Here is a 20,910-nt window from a genome sequence, read left to right on the forward strand (position 1 = left end):
GGGGGGGGGGGCTTTCCATATATGTTGGTCCTAAGATACTTAAAGACTATTGCGAGGGGGGAAATTATTTTGTATTTCGAGTAATAAATACTACTTCTTCCTCTCACATAATTAGTTCATAATTAAATACATGATAGAATCCACCATTCATGTGAGAGAGGAGTATGCATTTATGTACTCCGGAAGTATAATAATTTTCCCACGAAGAGAGCCATAATTCTCCAAACGCCCATGCGGCCATTGATTGCTTTGGTTATGCCAGTTTTGAATCATAGTTGTCTATGTTTTGAAAGTTCTTTACCCCAATGCACAATTCCTAAATAGAGCTGATTCCAGTATGGGGAAACGTGGATTCATTGATACAAGCCTTGCTCGACCCATATGAAAGATGAACTTGATGAATGTAAAAATTAATCACATCCTTTTTCACTACTAATGATATTGTTGCGATTGATGATAATAACAAAATATGAATGCTGATCCAAGGTGACAGTGATATTGTCCCAATCCAACAAATCCATGCCAGTTATAAAAATTGCAAAAGGGAATTCTTACAGGGGTCTGTTGCCATGACTAATGATTTCAGTATTTTTCTCCCACCCAGGCCATCTTGGTGCAGTAAAAATCACTGAAGCAAAGAACTTAGCACCCTTCGCGCTTCCTATCGAGTGCTGCTAGGGATACTAGAAAGTTTATAAAATAAACCTTACCAACTGATATATCACTAATCACAAAAAAGTACTTCAAGCATTCATTTATGTGGTGTTTAAATGGCACTAATCACATTTTGCCACATCAACTTGTAATGTTTTTCTAGTAAAATTTGTAGTAATTTTGCATTTTTCAATATTATTAGGCAGTAAAGCAATGATGAGATATTGTCATCATTAAAAAATCAATTAAAAAAAAAAAAAAACCTTCTTAGGTTCCTTTCTCAATTGGTAAGGGATGAAGCTATCTTATCTATGAGAAGTTCAGACATTAAAAAAAAAAATGCCCATGTTTATGAGCATAATAATAACAGAACTGACTTGAATCAAATCACCCCTAAACCTACCAAAAACAAACATAAGAAGCTTTCTTTGCTCAACCAATAACATCAAATTTAAACAAAAATATCATCATTAACTAAACTTTGAAGCTAAAGAATCCAAAACAAAGAAAACAAAAAGGACCTCAGGAAAATTCCCCAAGGAATGTCTTCGTACATAATGCTCAAAAGACATTTTACTCATGCTGCTTCTCCTACATAACTCTCAGAACAGCAAAAATGGACTTAATAGAGGCGTACGGCGCTCCCCATGGTACTCTTCAGATTCAAGCACCTCACCTATTCAAGCACAACCAAATGCACAAAATTGATTACCACTGAACATGGGAAGATAAACACTAAGAATGTTTTTAATGAACTTACATTTTGCCAATTTTTCTTCAACAATGAAACAAGGAAGTTGACACTCATTTGACATTCTGGAAGATTTGCTTTTCCTCCATACTGCAATTTCCAACAGCAACCCCCATACAAAGAACCTTCTTGAGTTGAAACTTCACCATTGCTTTTGTTTCATTAACCTTTGACTCCAAGGATTCTTGATGAGTCACCAGTGTTGGAAACTTACCTGCATTCAGAAATATATAAGAAAGATAAGAATAGTAGCAACCTATGTACAATGATAATCAAAACAAAAAGTTGGGGACCACAAGAAAAGCATGCTAATCAGTCGAACAACATTCTGTAAGTATTTTGCATTCCAAATTTTCAGAAGACCAAATTTATTTAAAAAAAAAAAAAAAATCAGAAGATCAAGTTATTAACCAGTGCACCAGTAAAGGAAAGGCAGATCTGTGTCAAACTAAGACTTAAGAGCATGTTCAAAAGTTTTCTGGAATAACCGCAGAAAAGAGTGTAAATGGTAAGGTTGACAACTAAACAAACAATTTTAAGTCCCTTGCCTTAATGCCTGAGAATAAACAAATCATGTGCCACAATCTGGACAATTAAAATATTTTCAATCACAAACAACTAATTGAAAGACAAAAAAAGCCAGCCACCAAGCTTCCTAATTTCCAATTAAAGTTCTATGTATCACCTAGCAACTTGGCACAATGAACTAAGCAACCCACCCACATTTCAAAACCCATACAGATCACAAAAGCACCAACAAATGACCTTTTGAGATATGCAATGTCAAATAAGGACCAACTATTGCAGAGTCAAGACACATTGGAAAAACTCAGAACCACAAAAGAGCTCTTATGCATCACCAAACAGCCCACCCTTATTTACAAAACTCATACAGATCAAACAGAACCAACGAATGACATTTTGAGATATAGCAATGTGAAAATAACCAACTACTGCAGAACAAGACCAATTGGAGAAACAAGAAGCTTCAACCCCCCCCCGCGGGGGGCCATTTTGAGATCTAAAATGAGTCTAGCCCAGTACAAGTTTGGGCAGTGCAACAATTGGCTAGCTTTTCATGTTGGTCCTAAGACATTTATTGGCTACATGACCAGCCCACTGTTCGATTGTTAGCTGGTGATGCTGATAAAATATAAATAGAAAGACATGAATGATATTCTTCATATGGCTGCTTCACCATCAGTTCAGCTGAGAAGAACTCAGAACTAGAAAGAACCTGTTGAATGCTATGGGATGATATGGTTTTAATGGACCACTCTCAGGTAGTATTTTGTTCTGTCTTGCCACACTAGGAAGACCGAGAACTCAAGAGTCAAGACAAGCTATTAAGGTATTGTGGTTATTTTTTATTCCATCATAAAATGCAAAATTGAATGAATAATATCCATCTTCTGCAGATTTTATATTATAATTATAGTATCTTACACCATTAATTGACAATTAAGTCGCATTAACATTAACGTGTAAATTGTATAATCTATGCCAAGAATGTTTCTTTACAAAACTAAAATAAAAACTCATAAAACCTTTGAGCAAGGAGGCTATATCTATATATTCATTGGAGGATGGTCTTAGGGGTTCTTCAATGGGAAGAGACCCTTTTCCGACTAAATCAACACTGTTAGCAGTCCCATCCAACACGCTCAGCCATTGCATATAGCCCTTGGAGCCGGAACATTCAAAATAACCCAATTGCCACATAACACCCTTTATTCCCAAATACCTTCCATCTCATAGGCATACCAATATCAAAACAAGGCAAGAAACATGCTTGCTTGGCCTACAATTGTGCCTCACCTTACCCAATTGGCTAGGATAAAGACTAAGGTATTCGATGGCATATTGGTACCATGAACCGCACTGGGCATTAAACTGATACCGCTACTCATCTAAAACATACCAAATAAAATACACGAAATTGGAAATTTTTCGACTGTTTCAACTGGTACAAATCTAAAATGTTATAAAAATGTTATTTAAGCTAAACATTAGCTTCATGTACTTAAACTAATATTTGAACCTATGACATATGTTGATTTTAAATTATATGTGTTGGAAAAGTAAACGTATGCAGCAGAAAAATAACGGATTTACTTCATTCACAATTGATAACATACACTATATAAGTTTCAGAATATAGAACAAGAGAGTATACCTTGGTGCAGTGAATTTCAAAACCAAATATTAGAAGTTCTCGGTAACACTTTCAATCTTCACTCCAATTCCACTAACGCCTAAAATGTGTGGTATTTCAATCAGTTATATGTGTATGTACTAGAGAGAATGAGAGAGTGTCCAACACTCACACACAAACCGTTTCATACGCACTAAAAATTATGTATGTTTCTCTCCTTATAATTGATTATTTAATTGGGCTGACCTTTTGGGTCTTTCCAATTGGGCTTTAATATGTGGCTTGGAGTGAGACCAAAAGGGAACAAATAAGACAGTAGTTCCAATGGGTTTTGGATTTTTCTGTCAACTCTTGACAAATCCAAAATTACCATTAATTATATTTAATATTACTATATATATATATATATAATTGCACTCTATGCTTTATTAATAAATTATATCCTAAGACTTTATTGTACATGCAACATCTTTATAAAATATTCATAATAATACAAAGTCATGAATGACGATTGCCACTTTATAGATTACTACATCTTAATCTTTGAGTATACAGTTTAATCCTTTTAAGTTATTCATCATATATTTATGAAATCCAATTTAATACTTTAATAATTTCTTACCAAAGTGGTTAGGCCTAACTCTCTGAATAACAAATCCATTAATCTTATCTCAAGGGTATATTTTGTATCTCCGTTAAGAGACTATGAATTTCATATTGAGAATATATGTTCTATCAATACTAAATGTAGTTGCCCAACATACTGAGATTTTGACCATTACTTTAGATCTCACTCCTAATATATCAAAGTAATCTACACTTCATGATCATGTTTATTATTCTCTCAGGATTAAGAGTTCATGTAAATATAAGTCATGAGATTTATTATTTATTGACAATCGTTAGGAGAATAATAAATCTCACAACGGTCTAGTTCAATATGTCTTAACTCTTAAAATATATCAACATATCAACTAGAAGTCACCACTTTCATGATCAAGAGAAATTATCTTAGTTAATATGTTATAGTCTTCGCAGATGAATGTCCAATTTTATCACCGACTACAAACTAACTTTTGAGTTTACAAAAAATTTGTGATTTATATCTTCTGTGACTTTTCACATAAATCACATACTATGCATCTTATAGATTATATGATAATGTCCAAATATTCATGTTACAATTATTTCAAATAATAATAAAACAATTTTATTAATTGCAATATTAAGTCATACATCATGTTATACATAATGTCATACATAATATAATACATAGCATCATACAATAGGATTTAAGGGCATTAATCCTAACAATATGTTCCAAAAATATCATGTGTTATAAATTTGAAAAACATCTTACAACTAGTCCTTCAAATCTAAAAACTTTTTAAGAATTTGAAATAACATCTTAAACCTAATCATTTCAAATTTATATATTATTGAAATTCAAATTCATCCATGAATTTCACTAAATTTGTACTTTGTTGGTGAAAATACCATTTTGGTAGGCATGCATTTTAGAGTAATTGTCAAGTTAGTCCCTGCTATTTTCAACATGCAATCAATTTGGTCTCCATTATTTTCAAATTGCCACCATTATGGGTTCAAATTTGGGTTTGTTTTAGTTGTTAAGTTTATATGTGTGTCTACAACAGTTGGAGATTGATAAATTTGATTTGTTTTTGGTTGTCAAAAAAGTGCAAGAAAATGCAAGAAAAGATTAGGTGTAAGATTGATTCCCTTATTATTATAACACATAATAAATAATTATTATAATGCATTTCACATGGCATGGAACATGGCTAGTAGTTAATAAATATATATTCATGCATGCCATCAGCTAGCAATTAAAAAATATATATTCATTTACAAGACAAGTGACTATTCTAAAGCTTATAATGGTCTAAGGCTTAGAAAGTAAGATAATATAGAAAATTAATAATTAGCAAAATACATTTTTGTGCAACAACTTTTTTGGCAATGCCATTGCCGAAATCAATTGCCTCAATTTTTTTTTTTTTTTTAATTCCTCTCTACAATTTCGACAACTTGGTTGCCACAATTTTTTTTTTCCTCCCATATTCGGCAACTTGGTTGCCACAATTCATATTTTCTCTCTCCTCCCTTCCCTACAATTTCGGCAACTTAGTTGCCACAATTGGTTTCCCTTTGGGCACTCCACCTAGCACTAGCACTTCGGGCACTTCACACTCATTTGGATAGCAACTTCGGGTAGCAAGAATTTTGAAAATCTCATTACTGAAATTCAATTTTTTCTCTCTCCACCATCCCATCACTTATCTTAACTCTCTTTCATACTTTTTCTTGCAAATTCAGCAACATCGTTGCCGAAATTCATTCTCTTTCCTCATTTTTTCAAATAATTTTGAACAGTTCCTATATCACCAATAAACTCAGTTTTTTGCAATATTCAGTCAAAAGACTCAATTTTTCAAGTGTTTCAACTAGTACAAATATAAAATGTTATTTAAACTAATACATTAGCTTCATGTACTTAATCTAATATTTGAGCCTATGAAATATATGGATTTTAAATTATATGTTCCAAAAATAGCATGTGTTATAAATTTGAAAAACATCTTACAACCAATCCTTTCAAATTTATAAACGTTTTAAGAATTTAAAATAACATCTTACACCTAATCATTTCAAATTTATATATTATTAAAATTCAAATCCATCCATGAATTTCACAAAATTTGTACTTTTCATACTTTGTTGGTGAAAATACCATTTTGGTAGGCAAGCATTTTAGGGTAACTATCAATTTGGTCCTCGGTATTTTTAATTTGCAATCAATTTGATTTATGTTATTTTCAATATTCAGTCATTCTGGGTCCAATTTTGGGTTTGTTTTAGTTGCTAAGTTTATATGTGTGTCTACAAGAGTTGGAGATTGATAAATTTGATTTGTTTTTGGTTGTCAAAAAAGTGCAAGAAAAGATGTGAGCTGATGACAGTAACCAAATTGACTATAAATTGAAAATAATATGGACCAAATTAACTACTACCAAAATGTAAACTAGAATCGATATTTAGAATTTGCTGGTTTCTTAAAAAAAAAAAAAAAAAAAGAAAAGAATTTGCTGAATTCCCTATATATTAAATAATAATAATAAAAATTGCTGAATCCCCTGCACTTGAGTTTCCAAGGACAATACACCCAAACACACAAACATCAAAACTACTTTAGTTTCAGCCAAAGAAAAATAAGTACTAAAGAAACCATTAGCATATGTCACACCTAGAAAATGAAGTGAGTGCATATTTTTATCAACTGGCTTTAATTTTCCCACTCTTCAACCACAAAATTTTCCCCCTCTTCAACCACAAAACAAGTGTTCAGTGACTTGCTTTTAAAATTTTATGTTCTTTCAAAAACCTTAAGTATGCTCTCTCTAGTTTCAGCCAAAAGAAAAAAAAAGTACTAAAGAAACCACATATGTTACACATAGAAGATCATGTAAGTTCAGCTTTTTGAGAAGAGCATGAAAAATGAGAAACATCTTATGTTGTAAGCACAACTCACCAACAGATCCTGCATTCAGATCTCACCCAAACAAACCATTTAACAATGTGCGAGAGATGTACGACAATGAGCATCAAAGATTACGAACAATCACCAAATATAAAGTCATAAAGACAATTAGGGGATACCTGAAAGTGAATAAAAAGAATCACAAACGGGAAATTAGGTAAATCTAGTTTGCCTGTGTTGCAGAAACAGCTACATATCAGTTCTCATCTGGTGATATCAAATACAGAGTACAAAGCCACCAATGCAACCTAAGGCAAAATGTCGGCATGCTAAACAGCATGTGAGAACATCATTGAATGAAAAAATTGATGGAAAAAGAAGTATTCTTCCTGCCCTAGAAAAAAATAAAATAATGAAAAACCTAAAGTATATGCTTTTCACAAAAATCAAATGGAGACTGACATACATGTTATTATCAAATTAATAACCAATTTGCTGCCGTATTATACATCTTAGTTCAATTTTCAAGAAAATGGATGTAAATTGGAATGATAAAATGTTAGGAAACCAGTGTAGATTTACATATGGCAATCTGACCCTTTTCTTTTTAATTAATGTACTTCCAATATAAACCACAAGTTAATGGGGCTAACAAGTTTCAGACTTCATTTATATCAAAATACAGTGTAACAACACCTCATTGTAAAGGACAACGAAATTTTACACCACAATCACTCCAACTCCACTTGAACTTGTATGACAAACGGACTGATAATTCTAACACCAAGTATTACAAACCAGTGATCTTCACCATCTTGCTCCTCACCAAAAAAAATAAACAAATAAAATAAAAGCCAAGAAGAAAAACAGAGACTCACCATGAACTACAAGTGGAGTAATTGTCTATTCATTTCCATATACTAAATTACCAAAGTGAACAAAAACACCAATCTACAGACACAATGGCAAGGCCGAAATCTTCAACCATTATGAGGATGATCAATTAATGACAAGTGAAACTACAGTTTTTGCAAGAAAAGTTTCCGAGTGCTTTTAGCAGATTTGAAATCCTCAATCTAAGAAGGATTTGATTTTGAACCTGTATATCAGCTTCTTCTTTTTTGAGGTTGGATTATCAACAGTGAGCAATATTTTGCCTAGTTCATCAACTTTGTAGGTGTGTGAGACCACTGGTTCATCAGATGGAGCCTTCTTCGTGGCTTTCTGTATATTAACTGTATAAGCACCTTCAGCATTAGGCACGAATTCAGCACCATAGCTCACCTCCCAGCCCACTACACGAAGCTCCCAAGTAAGGATACATTTCTGCAATTTACCCCATCTCCAATTATTAAAAGAACAACTCTTTCAATCATCACCAATCATGTATATGAAAGCCAACATTACATATTAAGAATCTGAAGTTAGAATGAGTACACAAAAAAGTATGCAGAACACAAAGTTAATAATGTAATCAGACCTCATAGACTATGATTTCCACAGTTTGCTTGGTTGCTGGTTTAACTGTAACCTCTGTGGCTGGATCAGAAATGCTGAAGTCCGGGTTACAATCACAGTAATCGACACTCAAGCCACCATATTGAACTGGCACTTGCTCGGGAGATATGTATCTAATTTAACAATCAACATCAATTCCAAGTTAAAACCAGCCAGCCACAAAGAAGGATGCGAAATTGTAAAACTAAATTAAGGTCCAAAATATGTATAAATAAATGATTATCTACTAACTTGAAAAGGGTTTCAGCAGATTTTGATGGTCCTGCAAAGACAAACTTGCTCTTGGTCCTCTGGGTCAAGAATGGATTGATGATCGCATAGAAAGCAAGATACCACCAAGGAACATTGATAAACACCTTAAGAAATGAAAAACCAAAAATCAAAACAAGTAATCCAATGAATCTAACAAAACAGAATCAACATAAAAGTCAAACACCAAATGCCAACACAAACATTCAAATAAGGCCAAAAACAAAAACAATTGGGATATTCTGTTAGAACAACTGTTAAATCGAATAAAATAACCACTTCTTAATAGCTTAAGCTTTTAGTACAATCGGTAATTTATACCTGTTTCGCGACAAATTCAGGATAATTGTCTTGAAGCAACTGAAGAGCTTGTTTGGTAGCCAAACGAAGCTCTCGCTTTCCGGGTCCCGGAGAATTCTTGAGGTCATTAACCTGAAAGAGTGTGGAAACACCAGGTGGATAAAAATCAAGTTTCCTGATACCCTTCTCAAGAAACTGTACCCTCCATTTCAAGAAATTGTCTCTCTTCTCCTCATCAGCAAACGCCTTCGCATACAACTCCTTGTTCTGAAACTCACCATAAACATTGTAACACACTGGGTGTCCTTCTCTGTCATATCCGTGCATGAACACCACTTTATCCCACTCATCCCCGAGGTCCTCGTTCACAAGCGCGTCGATCCCGAACTGTTTCCTCCACTGGATCGTGTTCTTGATCATCAACAGTGAATCTCTCACCTTGAAATCCCTGGCTCGTAAGAACTTGAGAAGAATCACATCGCTCCTGTCGTCTTTAAGAAGAGGAATACCCCAGATGGATATTTCTCCTTCTCGTTCTTCTTCTTTGTTTTCCTCCGCTTGGCCTTCCTGCTTTTGAGTGAACTGTTTAGTGTCCAGAGCTTCTTGGACGAGTTGCCTCAGTTCCTGTAGAGCTCTTCGCTCGGAATCTGAGAGATCAGATAACAGGTTGCTCTCTTCTTTGAAAGAAACAACAGAGTGAGGAATCTGCTTGGTGGGTTTCTCAGATTCCACAGGAGGAACAGCAACAGCAACAGCAGCAGCAGAAACAACCTCTTGCTCTTGGGTAGATGTAGTTTTCACCTCCACTGCAGCTGGCGGCGGCGGCGGAGGGGGAAGCTCTTCTTTCACTGGGGGTGGCTGAGAGAGCGACCCTTCTTCTTCTTCTTCTTTTGCAGTACTCTCAGACTCAGTCACTGTCACAGTGACAACAGCAGCTGCTGGTGCTGGTTCTGGTGGCGGCGGCTGTGACTCTTCTTCTTTATCAGCCGCCACCGCCGCCGCTAGAGATAGATGACCATCGGAAGGTGGTGGAGCCACTGCTGGAGGTGGTGGGTTTGGAGTTTCATCGGCCATTTTGAAAGTGGCTGCGCTTTTGCTTTTTTGTGAAAGAATAAAAAAGAAAAAGAGTGACGATGAGATTTTTAGATTATGGTGAGATGAAAGAGTTCGGTGAGGCCGACAAAGAGCAAAGTGAGGTTGAGAAATGTCTGGAATCCAATTATAGTAGTAAATATCACTATAATACAAAACATTTTACTTTTTCATAACCTTTTTACACTTTCCTTCAAAATATAAAAATATCTTGCCCAACCAAAAGTAATTATTCCATTTTCTTTTTAGGTTAATTGTTATGCATTACACACAATTGAAAACAAAAAGATATTTTTGATTTTACTTTGCACCATAAATTTTGAAATTTTATACAAGTTAAAAGCGAACTTACATAACAATCGTCATAATAAAAGATTGAAACGTGCATTTAAAAAGTTTAAGGTATAAGATATAATATGAGGTATAGTTTAAGATGATTTTTAAAAAAAAAAAACTAAAATCATGATTTCAATGTACATTTTTAGTTCAAAAATAATATTAGGTGTATTTTGTGTGTAATAGAAGAACAATCCCTCTTTTTAATAGTATTTAACTATTTATTGCCCAATCTTAAATTGCAAGATGGTTCTCATAAAATAAATAAATAAATGCTTTGCACGAGAGTTTGGTGACTGGTGCTTTTATTCAATAAGGGTGAATGGGGTGAACTCTCTTCACTAACTACTGGGTCAAGTTAATATGTTATTTCAATTAAACATTTTAATACTTAATTAACGAAATAACACCGTGTTAAGACTCAGGGTCTAGTAGTTCAATTGATTAACATTTCTTTTGGGGTTTTGAGTTTTTCCAACGAGTTCTTGACTGTGCAATAGTTGGTACTTATTTGACATTGCTATATCTCAAAAAGGTTTTGTTGGTGCTTCTGTTTGATCTGCATGAGTTTTGCAAACGAGGGAGGGTTGTTTAGTTCATTGTGCCAAGTTGCTTGGTGATGCATAGAGCTTTAATTGGATATTAGGAAGCTTGGTGGCTTTGTATGTCTTTCAATTAGCTGTTTGTGATTGAAAATCTTTTATTTGTAAAGATTGTGACACATGATCTGTTTGTTTGTTTAGTTGTGAACCTTGCCATTTACACTATTTTCTGTGGCTATTCCAGAAAACACTTGAACATACTCTTAATTTGACACTCTGCCTTTTCTTTACCTGGGCACTGGTTAATATCTTGATCTTCTGAAAATTTAGAATGCTAAGATACTTGCAGAATTTTGTTTCACTGATTAACAGGCTTTTCTGTGTTCTATGACTTTTTGTTTTGATTATCATTATACATAGGTTGGATACAAGATTCTTCTGTATCTTGCCTTTATCATCGATGATGTGACTGCAGGTAAGTTTTCAAAAATGGTGACTCATCTAGAATCCTTGTAGTCGGTTAATGAAACAAACGCAATGGTGAAGTTTCAACTCAAAAAGGTTCTTTGTATGGGATTTGCTGTTGGAAATTGCAGTATGGAGGAAAAGTAGATCTTCCAGAATGTCCACTTCGACATATTTCTTTTGTTTTCATTATGACTGTTGTTATTGTCAAAATTTGTAACGTTATCTACACGAATTCTTAATGCACCTATTTTCAAGCCCTTACTCCATATAGAAAATAGGCTAAATCAAGGTCCAACGGCATATAATAATGGATATATATCATTCTCATTTCTTGACAACAACAATGATAATAAGAACAACTACAAATTAGAAAGAATGGAAATGACAACTTTTAAGAGATTTTTATAGAGATAATAAACAACAATAAATCAATAGTCAAATCATAAATTGATTCCTCGCATATAACATGTGAGATACTTCAAAAGCTTGAGGCCCTTAATTTTGAAATTTGATTGTAATACAACCAACACAATGGTTTATTCTTCTAACTTTTTTGAATATTGCATACCTTGTAATTGAATTCAACTATTAACTACCTAGGGAACTTAGACTATTCATTTGTAGTTGGGATTTGAGGGATTGAGGGAATGGTTGGCAATGTCAGTTTTGGTAGAGTTGGAATAATTGGGATAGACGGAATTGTGGGTTTTGGGAGTGTTGGCAATGAAGGCAAAGGCGGAAGCGTTGGCAATGAGGGCAAAGGTGGCAGTCCCGGCTTCGGCAATGAGGGCAAGGTTGGCAGTGTGGGAATAACCGGTAATGTGGACTTTGGAAGAGTTGGAATAGTGGGAAGAGGTGGAAATGGAATTGTGGGTTTTGGGAGTGTTGGCAATGAAGGTAAAGGCGGAAGTGTTGGCTTTGGCAACGTTGGAAATGAGGGCAAAGGTGGCAGTGCTGGCTTCGGCAATAAGGGCAAGGGTGGCAATGTGGGAATGACTGGTAATGTGGATTTTGGAAGAGTTGGGATAGTGGGAAAAGGTGGAAATGGAATTGTGGGCTGTGGGAATGGCAATGAAGGTAAAGGTGGCAGTGTTGGCTTTGGCAACGTTGGAAATGAGGGCAAAGGTGGCAGTGTTGGCTTTGGCAATGAAGGCAAGGGTGGCAATGTTAGTTTAGGCAAAGTGGGAATGGATTGAATTGTGGTATGTGGGAATGTTGACAATAAAGGCAAAGGTGGAAGTGTTGGAAACAAGGGCAAATGTGGCAATGTCAGCTTAGGCAAGGTTGGCATAGAGGGTTGATCAATAGATTGTAAAAGTATACGAGTTGCAAGACTAACATTAATGTTTGAGATGGACATTGCAATGAATATAAATAAGATGAAGTACTTGAAAAATGCCATACTATTGGAGTACTTAGTGTTACAAGATTGGAAGAAAAAGTCTCTGTTGTGTAACAACAAAGGAGGTAATGGTTGGTGGGGGTGATGATGGTGAGTGGTATATATTGAGGTACCGATAATAAGTGTATGTAACTTGCAATTTATTTTTCATTTAATGAATATAACCATTGAATGGAAAGTTACTAAGGCCTCTTATTAAAGTTACAAATGTATTTATTATTTTAATCTTAAGTGTTACAAAATTTTAAATTCTACTTCAGACTTATTCAACCTGTTTAACTCATGTAACTCTTTAGAGTTTAGCCCATAGTGCATATTAATACTCTTTAACTTACACACCCTCTGCCGAAATTATGGTGAAACTGATGGTCATTTTTGTTGTTGCACTTTCGCTGAAAGAATATAGAAAAGACTATGTGACAAGTGTAAATTTGCCATAAAATATACAAGAACTTGAGCACACATATTAAATGGACTGGTAATGGCTGCTGTTGTTTACTATACTATGAAGGAAAGTTTGAGTCAGAATCAGTCTTCTTAGGCAGGTTGGTTAGAAAGAAAGACTATCCCTTTTTTTTTTACAGCTAAAGGACCCTTCAATGTAACTCCTGTGCTTCTTGTTTTAATGAGATTTCTTCTCTATAAAGCAAAAAAAGAAAAAATTTCTCTTAACCAGGCAAGTGAGAGAGAGATGCTACATGCATCTAATACAAAAGAAACCACCTTCTAGTCTAGGCAGTCTTCTTAATCAATAGTTGGATTTCCCTTATGTGTACAGCTAATTGCCTAGTTATCTTAAGTTTTGTTCTGATGTTGATGAATGTCATAGCAAAAATGGTATAGCTTGGAGAATGACCTAAGCTACCAAAATTAGCAACATAAAATGGAACTGGCAATCATTTTGTATTTTTTAAAATAAATAAATAAATTTCAGTAAGCCTAAGGACACACCAAATTTTACATCTAGCTAATGTGTTAAGACATGCATCTGATACAAAAGAAACCACCTTCTAGTCTAGGCAGTCTTCTTAATCAATAGTTGGATTTCCCTTATATGCACAGCTGATTGCCTAGTTATCTTAAGTTTTGTTTTGATGTTGATGAATGTCACAGCAAAAAAGGTATAGCTTGGAGAATGACCTAAGCTACCAAAATTTGCAACATAAAATGGAACTGGCAGTCATTTTGGATTTTTTAAAATAAATAAATAAATTTCGATAAGCCTAAGGACACACCAAATTTTACATCTAGCTAATGTGTTAAGTTATGATTGGTGCATGATAAAATAATGTCAATGGTGGATATACGTAAAAGTGATACTACTCATATCATAAGTTGACAACACAATAATATGGTTTGAAATTGGGTGTGTATGTAGAATTGTTGAATAAAGCTCAATAATTTCTATTTTTTGTGCCCAAATTATGTGGTTTGGATTGGATAACTGTGTTTTGTGTGAGCGTGTGTTGAATCTATTAGTTGTTTACTAAATGTAGCTATATAACTATTTATGAGAAGTCTCAATTGTTACTTGAATGGTTCTTTTAGGATATAATTGTGGTTATGGGGATGCCAATTTAGGCTAATTGCTTACATAAACAATGGGAAAGTAACTTGAAAGAAAAAAAAAAAAAAATATATATATATATATACACATATATATATCTGACTTAATCTAATCTAATCTAATATGGCTTAGAGAATTCTCAATTTTGAAAACCAAATATAAGTATATGAAGAGTTGAAAATAACAAACAAACAAAAACAAACAACTTAAATGGGGGCTAAGAACTTTTAAAAAACTATATAAAAAACTCAATTTTGAAAGCCAAAATATTGTTTCATTTTCATCATTAAATAACTTTACAACTGCACTTGAATTTTCAAACACTTGTGCAGAACATGACACCAGAACTTAGCCTCAGCTGCATCACTCATGACATGTAAGATAATTTCTGACACCTTCGAGCATTCGCAATACCAAATGCGAATGCTCTATGTAAGATAATTTTAGCATTAATGCACCAAATAAACCCAACATCAGGACTTGCAAACACCAACTATTACAAAAAAATTTGCAATAGTACTAAAGTGAAATTTTAACTTTAGAATTGCATTGTAGCACTATTCTAAAAAAAACTAATATTTTATTCACTTTATCAATTCATCTCTCTCTCTCTCCGGGTTTTGGGTTTTTGTTTTTATTTGAGTTTTAAGATATATTATTTTATTGTGTAGAAATATTATTTTAATATGTTATATTGTAAAATAAAAGTTGGGATACTAAGAGTATTGTAAAATGATATGGTATAACTGATAAAGTAACTTTTTAAGATAGTAAAATAAGATGGGATAAAATTTTGAGATGTGAATGCTCTTATTATCATACAAGGATCAACAATAAGAAACATAGAAATAAATGGGGGCAAAGTAACGTAGGACAACCACAAACAACAATAGAATAAAAGATAAACCCTAGGAGTCAGCACCAAGCAAAACTGGAGTCAGCACCAGTAAAAAGAAAACATACATTTTTAATAATTCTCAAAAAACCGTCTTACAATAATCCCCAAAAAGTGTTTAAATAGCTAACATAAAGAAACCCTAATTATTAAATGTTTGGGCTTACTAAAACTCAAGCCTAATGACTAATAGGCTCTAGCCATAAGGCCACAGGTTGGGTTGTCTTCTTTTTCCTCCTATACATGCGTGTAATTAGGGGCTTGTACTTCGTGTCCGCACCAACTCCTCCTAGGTGAGAAGAACTCGACCCCGTCGAGTGGAAATCTAAAGAGCTCTGATAATACTCTAGTAAGTCAGGATCCAGTCGCTGTAGCTCATCTCGAGTAACCCATGTGCAATCAGAATCTGGTCGCCCTCGCCACCGAACTAGGAAACAGTGAACTCTTCCATCCCTGGTAGAAATAATCTGCTCATCTAAAATAGCATCAATAGATTCTTTATGTGCATAAGGTAGATTTAAGGGTAAAGGGGTGGGAACAGGGGCATCAATAGGATTAGGCAAAGACTCATCAAAAGGGGTATCAGGAATAGTTGTGGGGCTTTTATAAGCAACTAGATCCTCAATATTAAAGGAGGAGCTAATACCATAATTAGGAGGAAGCTTAATGACATATGCATTTGGGCCCATTTGTTTCAATACCCTGAATGGTTCAGCACTACGAGCCTGCAATTTCTTAACAGTCGCAGAAGGAAACCGTTCAAGTCGAATCTGAATCATGACATAATCCCCTACCTGAAACTCTGCATGACGCTGATGAGTATCAGCATGAATTTTATATTGAGAATTACTTTCCTGAATTTTTTTGTGAATCTCACTACGCAAATCATGAATATGTCATGCAAATGCCTCAGCAGACTCAGAAATCCTAACATGTGGGGACATGGGCAAAAGATCTAAAGGCTTCCTAGGCGTATATCCATGCACAACCTTAAAAGGACTAGTGCCTATAGACCTATTGACAGAGCTATTATAAGCAAGTTGGGCTACAGGAAGAATTGAATCCTAATTTCGATTGGCTTCACCCACTAGACACCGAAGGAGGTTGTTTAGACTATGGTTAACCACCTCAGTTTGACCATTAGTTTGAGGATGAAATGTTGTGGAAAATTTCAGTTTGGTGCCCATTAAATGCCACAAGGTCTTCCAAAAATAACTCATAAAGCGAACATCCCTATCAGACACTATTGTTTTGGGAAGACCATAAAGTTTTACAATCTCATCAAAATAGAGCTTTGTAATCTTAGAAGCATCAGAGGTCTTAGAACATGGTAGGAAATGAGCTATCTTAGAGAAGCGGTCAACAACTACTAGAATGGAATCATGCTTCCTAAAGGTGGGGGGCAAGCCTAACACAAAGTCCATGCTCACATCATGCCACGGGTGATCTGGCACAGGTAGAGGCGTGTACAGGCCAGTGTTTTGCTTGCAATGTTTGGCCAGTTGAAAGGTACGACACTGACCAACTATCTTGGCAACACCCCGCTTAAGGCCAGGCCAATAGAATTGATGTTCCACTTCCTCAATTGTTTTGTCCCTGCCAAAATAACCTGCAAGGCCTCCTGCATGTATCTCTCAAACTAGGAAATCTCTCACTGAAGACCGAGGGATACATAACTTGTTGGCTTTGAACAAGTAACCATCTCGAATGATATAATCATCCAGGATTAGTCGTGGGGCATTACTTAGGCTAATGTAGAGCTCCCCAAAATCTGGGCATGACTCATTCATCCTTAAGTCGTTCAAACCCAGTAACCTTAACATTCATGATGGATAGCAAAGACACCCTTCGACTTAGTGCATCAGCAGCCTTATTCTCAACTCCCACCCTATGTTTCACTACAAAGTGGTATCATTGCAGAAACTCAACCCAACTACCGTGCCTAAAATTCAGCTTCTTTTGGGAATGGAGGTAGCGCAAAACTTCATGATCAGAGTAGATAACAAATTCTCGAGACAACAAGTAATGACACCAATGCCAAAGAGCTCGAATAATGGCATAAAACTCTTTGTCATAGGTGGAGTACTTTTGCTTAGCATCATTCAACTTCTCACTGAAATAAGCAATTGGGTGGCACTCTTGACTAAGTAGTCCCCCTATACCAATACCTGAGGCATCACATTCCCCTTCAAAAGGCTTGGTAAAATCAGGGAGACACATGACAGGTGCCTCAGTCATCTTTTGCTTTACCTCATTGAAAGCCTTAGTAGTAGCTTTAGTTCAAACAAAGTCCCCTTGTTTCATGAAGTCAGTGATAGGGGATATAATGTTACTAAACCCCTTGATGAATCGGCGATAAAAGGAAGCGAGCCCATGAAAGCTTTGAATTTCATGGATATTTTTGGGCTCGGGCCACTCCACAATCGCTTGAATCTTTTGGGGGTCGGCAGAAACTCCCTCAGAGGATACTATGAAACTTAGGAAGACGACTCTATTGGTGAAGAAAGAACACTTCTTAAGGTTGCCATATAAACTCTCCTTCCTAAGGGTAGTACAAACTTGAGTTAGGTGGTCTAAGTGTTGCTTCCTAGACTTACTATAGATGAGGATGTCATCAAAGTACACAACCAAGAATTTCCCCATAAAAGGCTTGAGCACTTGAGTCATCACTCTCATAAAGGTACTAGTAGCATTGGACAATCCAAAAGGCATGACCATCCACTCATATAAACCATCCTTCGTCTTGAAGGCAGTTTTCCACTCATCACCTGAACGAACCCTAATTTGATGATAACCACTTTTCAAGTCTATCTTGGAGAAGATCGTTGCTCCAACCATCATATCCAACATGTCATCCAACCGAGGGATAGGAAAACGATATTTCACAGTGATCTTGTTGATGACTCGGCTATCAACACACATCCTCCAAGTTCCATCTTTCTTTGGAGTTAAGAGTGCAGGGACTGCACAAGGACTCATGCTTTCACGAACAAAACCCTTCCTAAGAAATTCTTCTACTTGCCTTTGCAACTCGGCATATTCTGCAGGGCTCATCCTATAGTGAGGCAAATTAGGTAGGGTCGCTCCAGGCACAAAATCTATGGCGTGTTGTATGTCACGCATAGGTGGCAAATGATCGGGGAGTTCCTCAGGGAAAACATCCTTAAATTCCTAAAGCACTAACTTCACTTCTTCAAGTTGCTCTTCATAGGTCTCTCCATGAACTTCCCTGGCAACTAAGATAAACACAATAGACTCTTAAACTGCTACCCTTTCAAATGCCTTTGGGCTTATGATGCTGTTGAGGTGCAAAATAATTAAATAGCCACAAATAGGCCCAGAAAAGAGATGGAAAAGACTTTGGGCCCATTTCACACAAAAAAAAAAAAAAAAGAGAGAGAGAGAGAGAATAAAGGGTGGGCTCTCACAATAAAGGAAAGAAAGGAGAAAAGAAAGAAAAGGAAAGGAACCCAGAGGATCTGATCCAGAGGTCCACGAAGAAAAGGGCCCAAGAAAACAGATAAAGGAAACAGCAAGCCAAAGCAAGCCCAGAAGGAAGAATTGGGTCAGGACGCCCAGAAACAATACCAGAGGCAGAGGATCCCCGGACGCGTGAGGTGAAACTAAAGCAGATTTGAAGAGAGAAAAAAAAAAGACAAAAGGCACGCGGACCTTATAAACCAGGCACACAGTGGAAGTACAAAACAAAGATGCAGGAGATTTGGTTCCAACCATTTGAAGAAAGAGACAAGGAAAAGTACAACTGGGAAAACTGGGAAAGCTAGAGCAAAAGCCAAAACGCCTCAGGTCAACCAACGGGAAAATCTGGAAATGGGAAGCTAGCTGGGAGACTTTCATCCGGTCGCAGCAAAAAGAAAGGAACTATGAGAAAAAGGGAAACGACATGATCCTAAAGCAACCAGGCACTGAACCGGCTTCAAAGGGCAAAAGGGAAAAATCGGTAGTACCCCCAGGAGCCCGAAGCTGTGCTATAAAAAGGGGGGAAAGGAAAAGGATAGGGCATTGGATTCTCGATGCTTAGATCATTCGTCAAGGCATTCAAAGTCATTTCTCAAAAGTTTCAAAAAGATTGTAAAAGAGACTCTGTAAAACTAAAGGAAAAACAGAGGAATCTGTTCCCGGTATCCCAGAGGCAGCCACTATAGTACACGCTCGGATTCAACGAATTCAAACTTTGCAAGTCTTTGGAGCTTGAATGGCTATCAAAGTCTGTAATTTTTGAACTCATTTGAACCTTGCATCATGTCTTAGTGAGCTTTATAATCACAATTAAAAAGAAACTAATGAAACATACCTCACTAATTAGAGGATCCCTAACATGTTCTTTGCATTATATTCCATTTATTATGCATTTCCTTTACTGTTAAATGTCATTCAATACGAATATTTTTAGTTGTTTGTAATTGTAGGAAGTTTGTTCTGTGCACCAATCTATTCTTAAAACAGCCCATTAGCTGCGGAGAATTGATCCCAGTCCACCAAGAACCTCTCACACGGCCCAGGATCCTTGGGCCATAGTGCAAAAAAAGCACTCTCACATTTTGGCGACTCCACTGGGGACTGGGTAAAGAAAAGGGGAAGAAGCAATCCCTTCACAGAACATGCCTCCAAGACAAAGGAACAGTAAAGGTACTAATGTGCCACCCACGGCCTCTGAGCCCGTGGGAGAAAATGAAGTGGCCTCCAGACAAAGAGGCGAGGTGCCCCTAGCAGAGCACGAGGCCGTGTTAGAACAGAGGAATGCAAGGCAGGAGCTAGACCCTATAGCTCAGATGACTACGATGTTGAAAGATTTGCAACAAGAAGTTTGCCTTCTTAAAGAAGGCAAGACACAGGAAGTCAGAGACAATGCCCCCCACGTGGGCAACCAAGATGGAGCCCAGCCAGAGGGAGGGTCAGCAGTGGGAGGAGGAACTAACCCCCAATACCTAACACTGGCAGATGTCAGTGCCCTCCTAGAACAAGAAAGGGGAAAACTTTTCGGGATCCCCAACCAATTTTCTCGGGATCCCCCATTCCCACCAGAACTCCTCGGCAAGCCATATCCCAAGGGATATGAACCACCAAAGTTCCACCCTTTTGATGGAAGGAATGGAAGTGCAGTAGAACATGTGAGTAGGTTCGTCCACACCATGGGCCCCTACGCAGGAGACCGGGAGCTGTGTCTAAGAGAGTTTGCTAAGTCCCTAGTGGACAGAGCATACACTTGGTACACCACTCTGAGACCTGGGTCCATTAAGACCTGGGACGAAATGATGGAAAGGTTTTGTGCAAAGTACTACCCTGGTGAGGACAAAGTCACCTTCCAAAGTCTTCAGATGGTAAGACAGAGGCCTGGAGAGGATCCTGTCCAGTTCATCAAAAGATTTGAAGATGTGTCCCTAGACTGTTATGGGGACCATGAAGAAAAGGAACTCGTGGAGACTTGTGTCTCTAACATGCTTTTCGATTACAGACTCAA

At 36.4% G+C, this 20,910-nt stretch overlaps 2 protein-coding genes and 1 non-coding gene across 3 annotated transcripts; 1 reads left to right on the forward strand and 2 right to left on the reverse strand.

Annotated features, from left to right (window-relative positions):
* Nucleotides 1-1,054: 1,054 nt before the first annotated feature.
* Nucleotides 1,055-1,641, reverse strand: LOC112012401 (uncharacterized). Its single transcript, XR_010623948.1, has 2 exons — nt 1,415-1,641; nt 1,055-1,330 (listed from the first exon to the last, which is right to left on the reverse strand). It is a non-coding gene; the product is annotated as an uncharacterized LOC112012401 (transcript).
* Nucleotides 1,642-7,702: 6,061 nt separating this feature from the next.
* LOC112027453 (patellin-3) lies at nt 7,703-10,338 on the reverse strand. The gene is made up of 4 exons (XM_024060122.2): nt 9,148-10,338; nt 8,809-8,933; nt 8,540-8,690; nt 7,703-8,385 (listed from the first exon to the last, which is right to left on the reverse strand). The coding sequence occupies exons 1-4, from the start codon at nt 10,198-10,200 to the stop codon at nt 8,131-8,133; spliced, it is 1,584 nt and encodes a 527-aa protein (XP_023915890.2). The 5' UTR covers nt 10,201-10,338; the 3' UTR covers nt 7,703-8,130.
* A 1,873-nt stretch (nt 10,339-12,211) lies between these two features.
* On the forward strand, nt 12,212-12,760 carry LOC112027170 (uncharacterized). Its single transcript, XM_024059843.1, has one exon. The coding sequence runs from the start codon at nt 12,212-12,214 to the stop codon at nt 12,758-12,760; it is 549 nt and encodes a 182-aa protein (XP_023915611.1).
* Nucleotides 12,761-20,910: the final 8,150 nt, after the last annotated feature.

This window comes from Quercus suber, unplaced genomic scaffold (assembly GCF_002906115.3).
Source record: "Quercus suber isolate HL8 unplaced genomic scaffold, Cork oak 2.0 scaffold_18, whole genome shotgun sequence".
Classification (NCBI taxonomy): Eukaryota; Viridiplantae; Streptophyta; class Magnoliopsida; order Fagales; family Fagaceae; genus Quercus; species Quercus suber.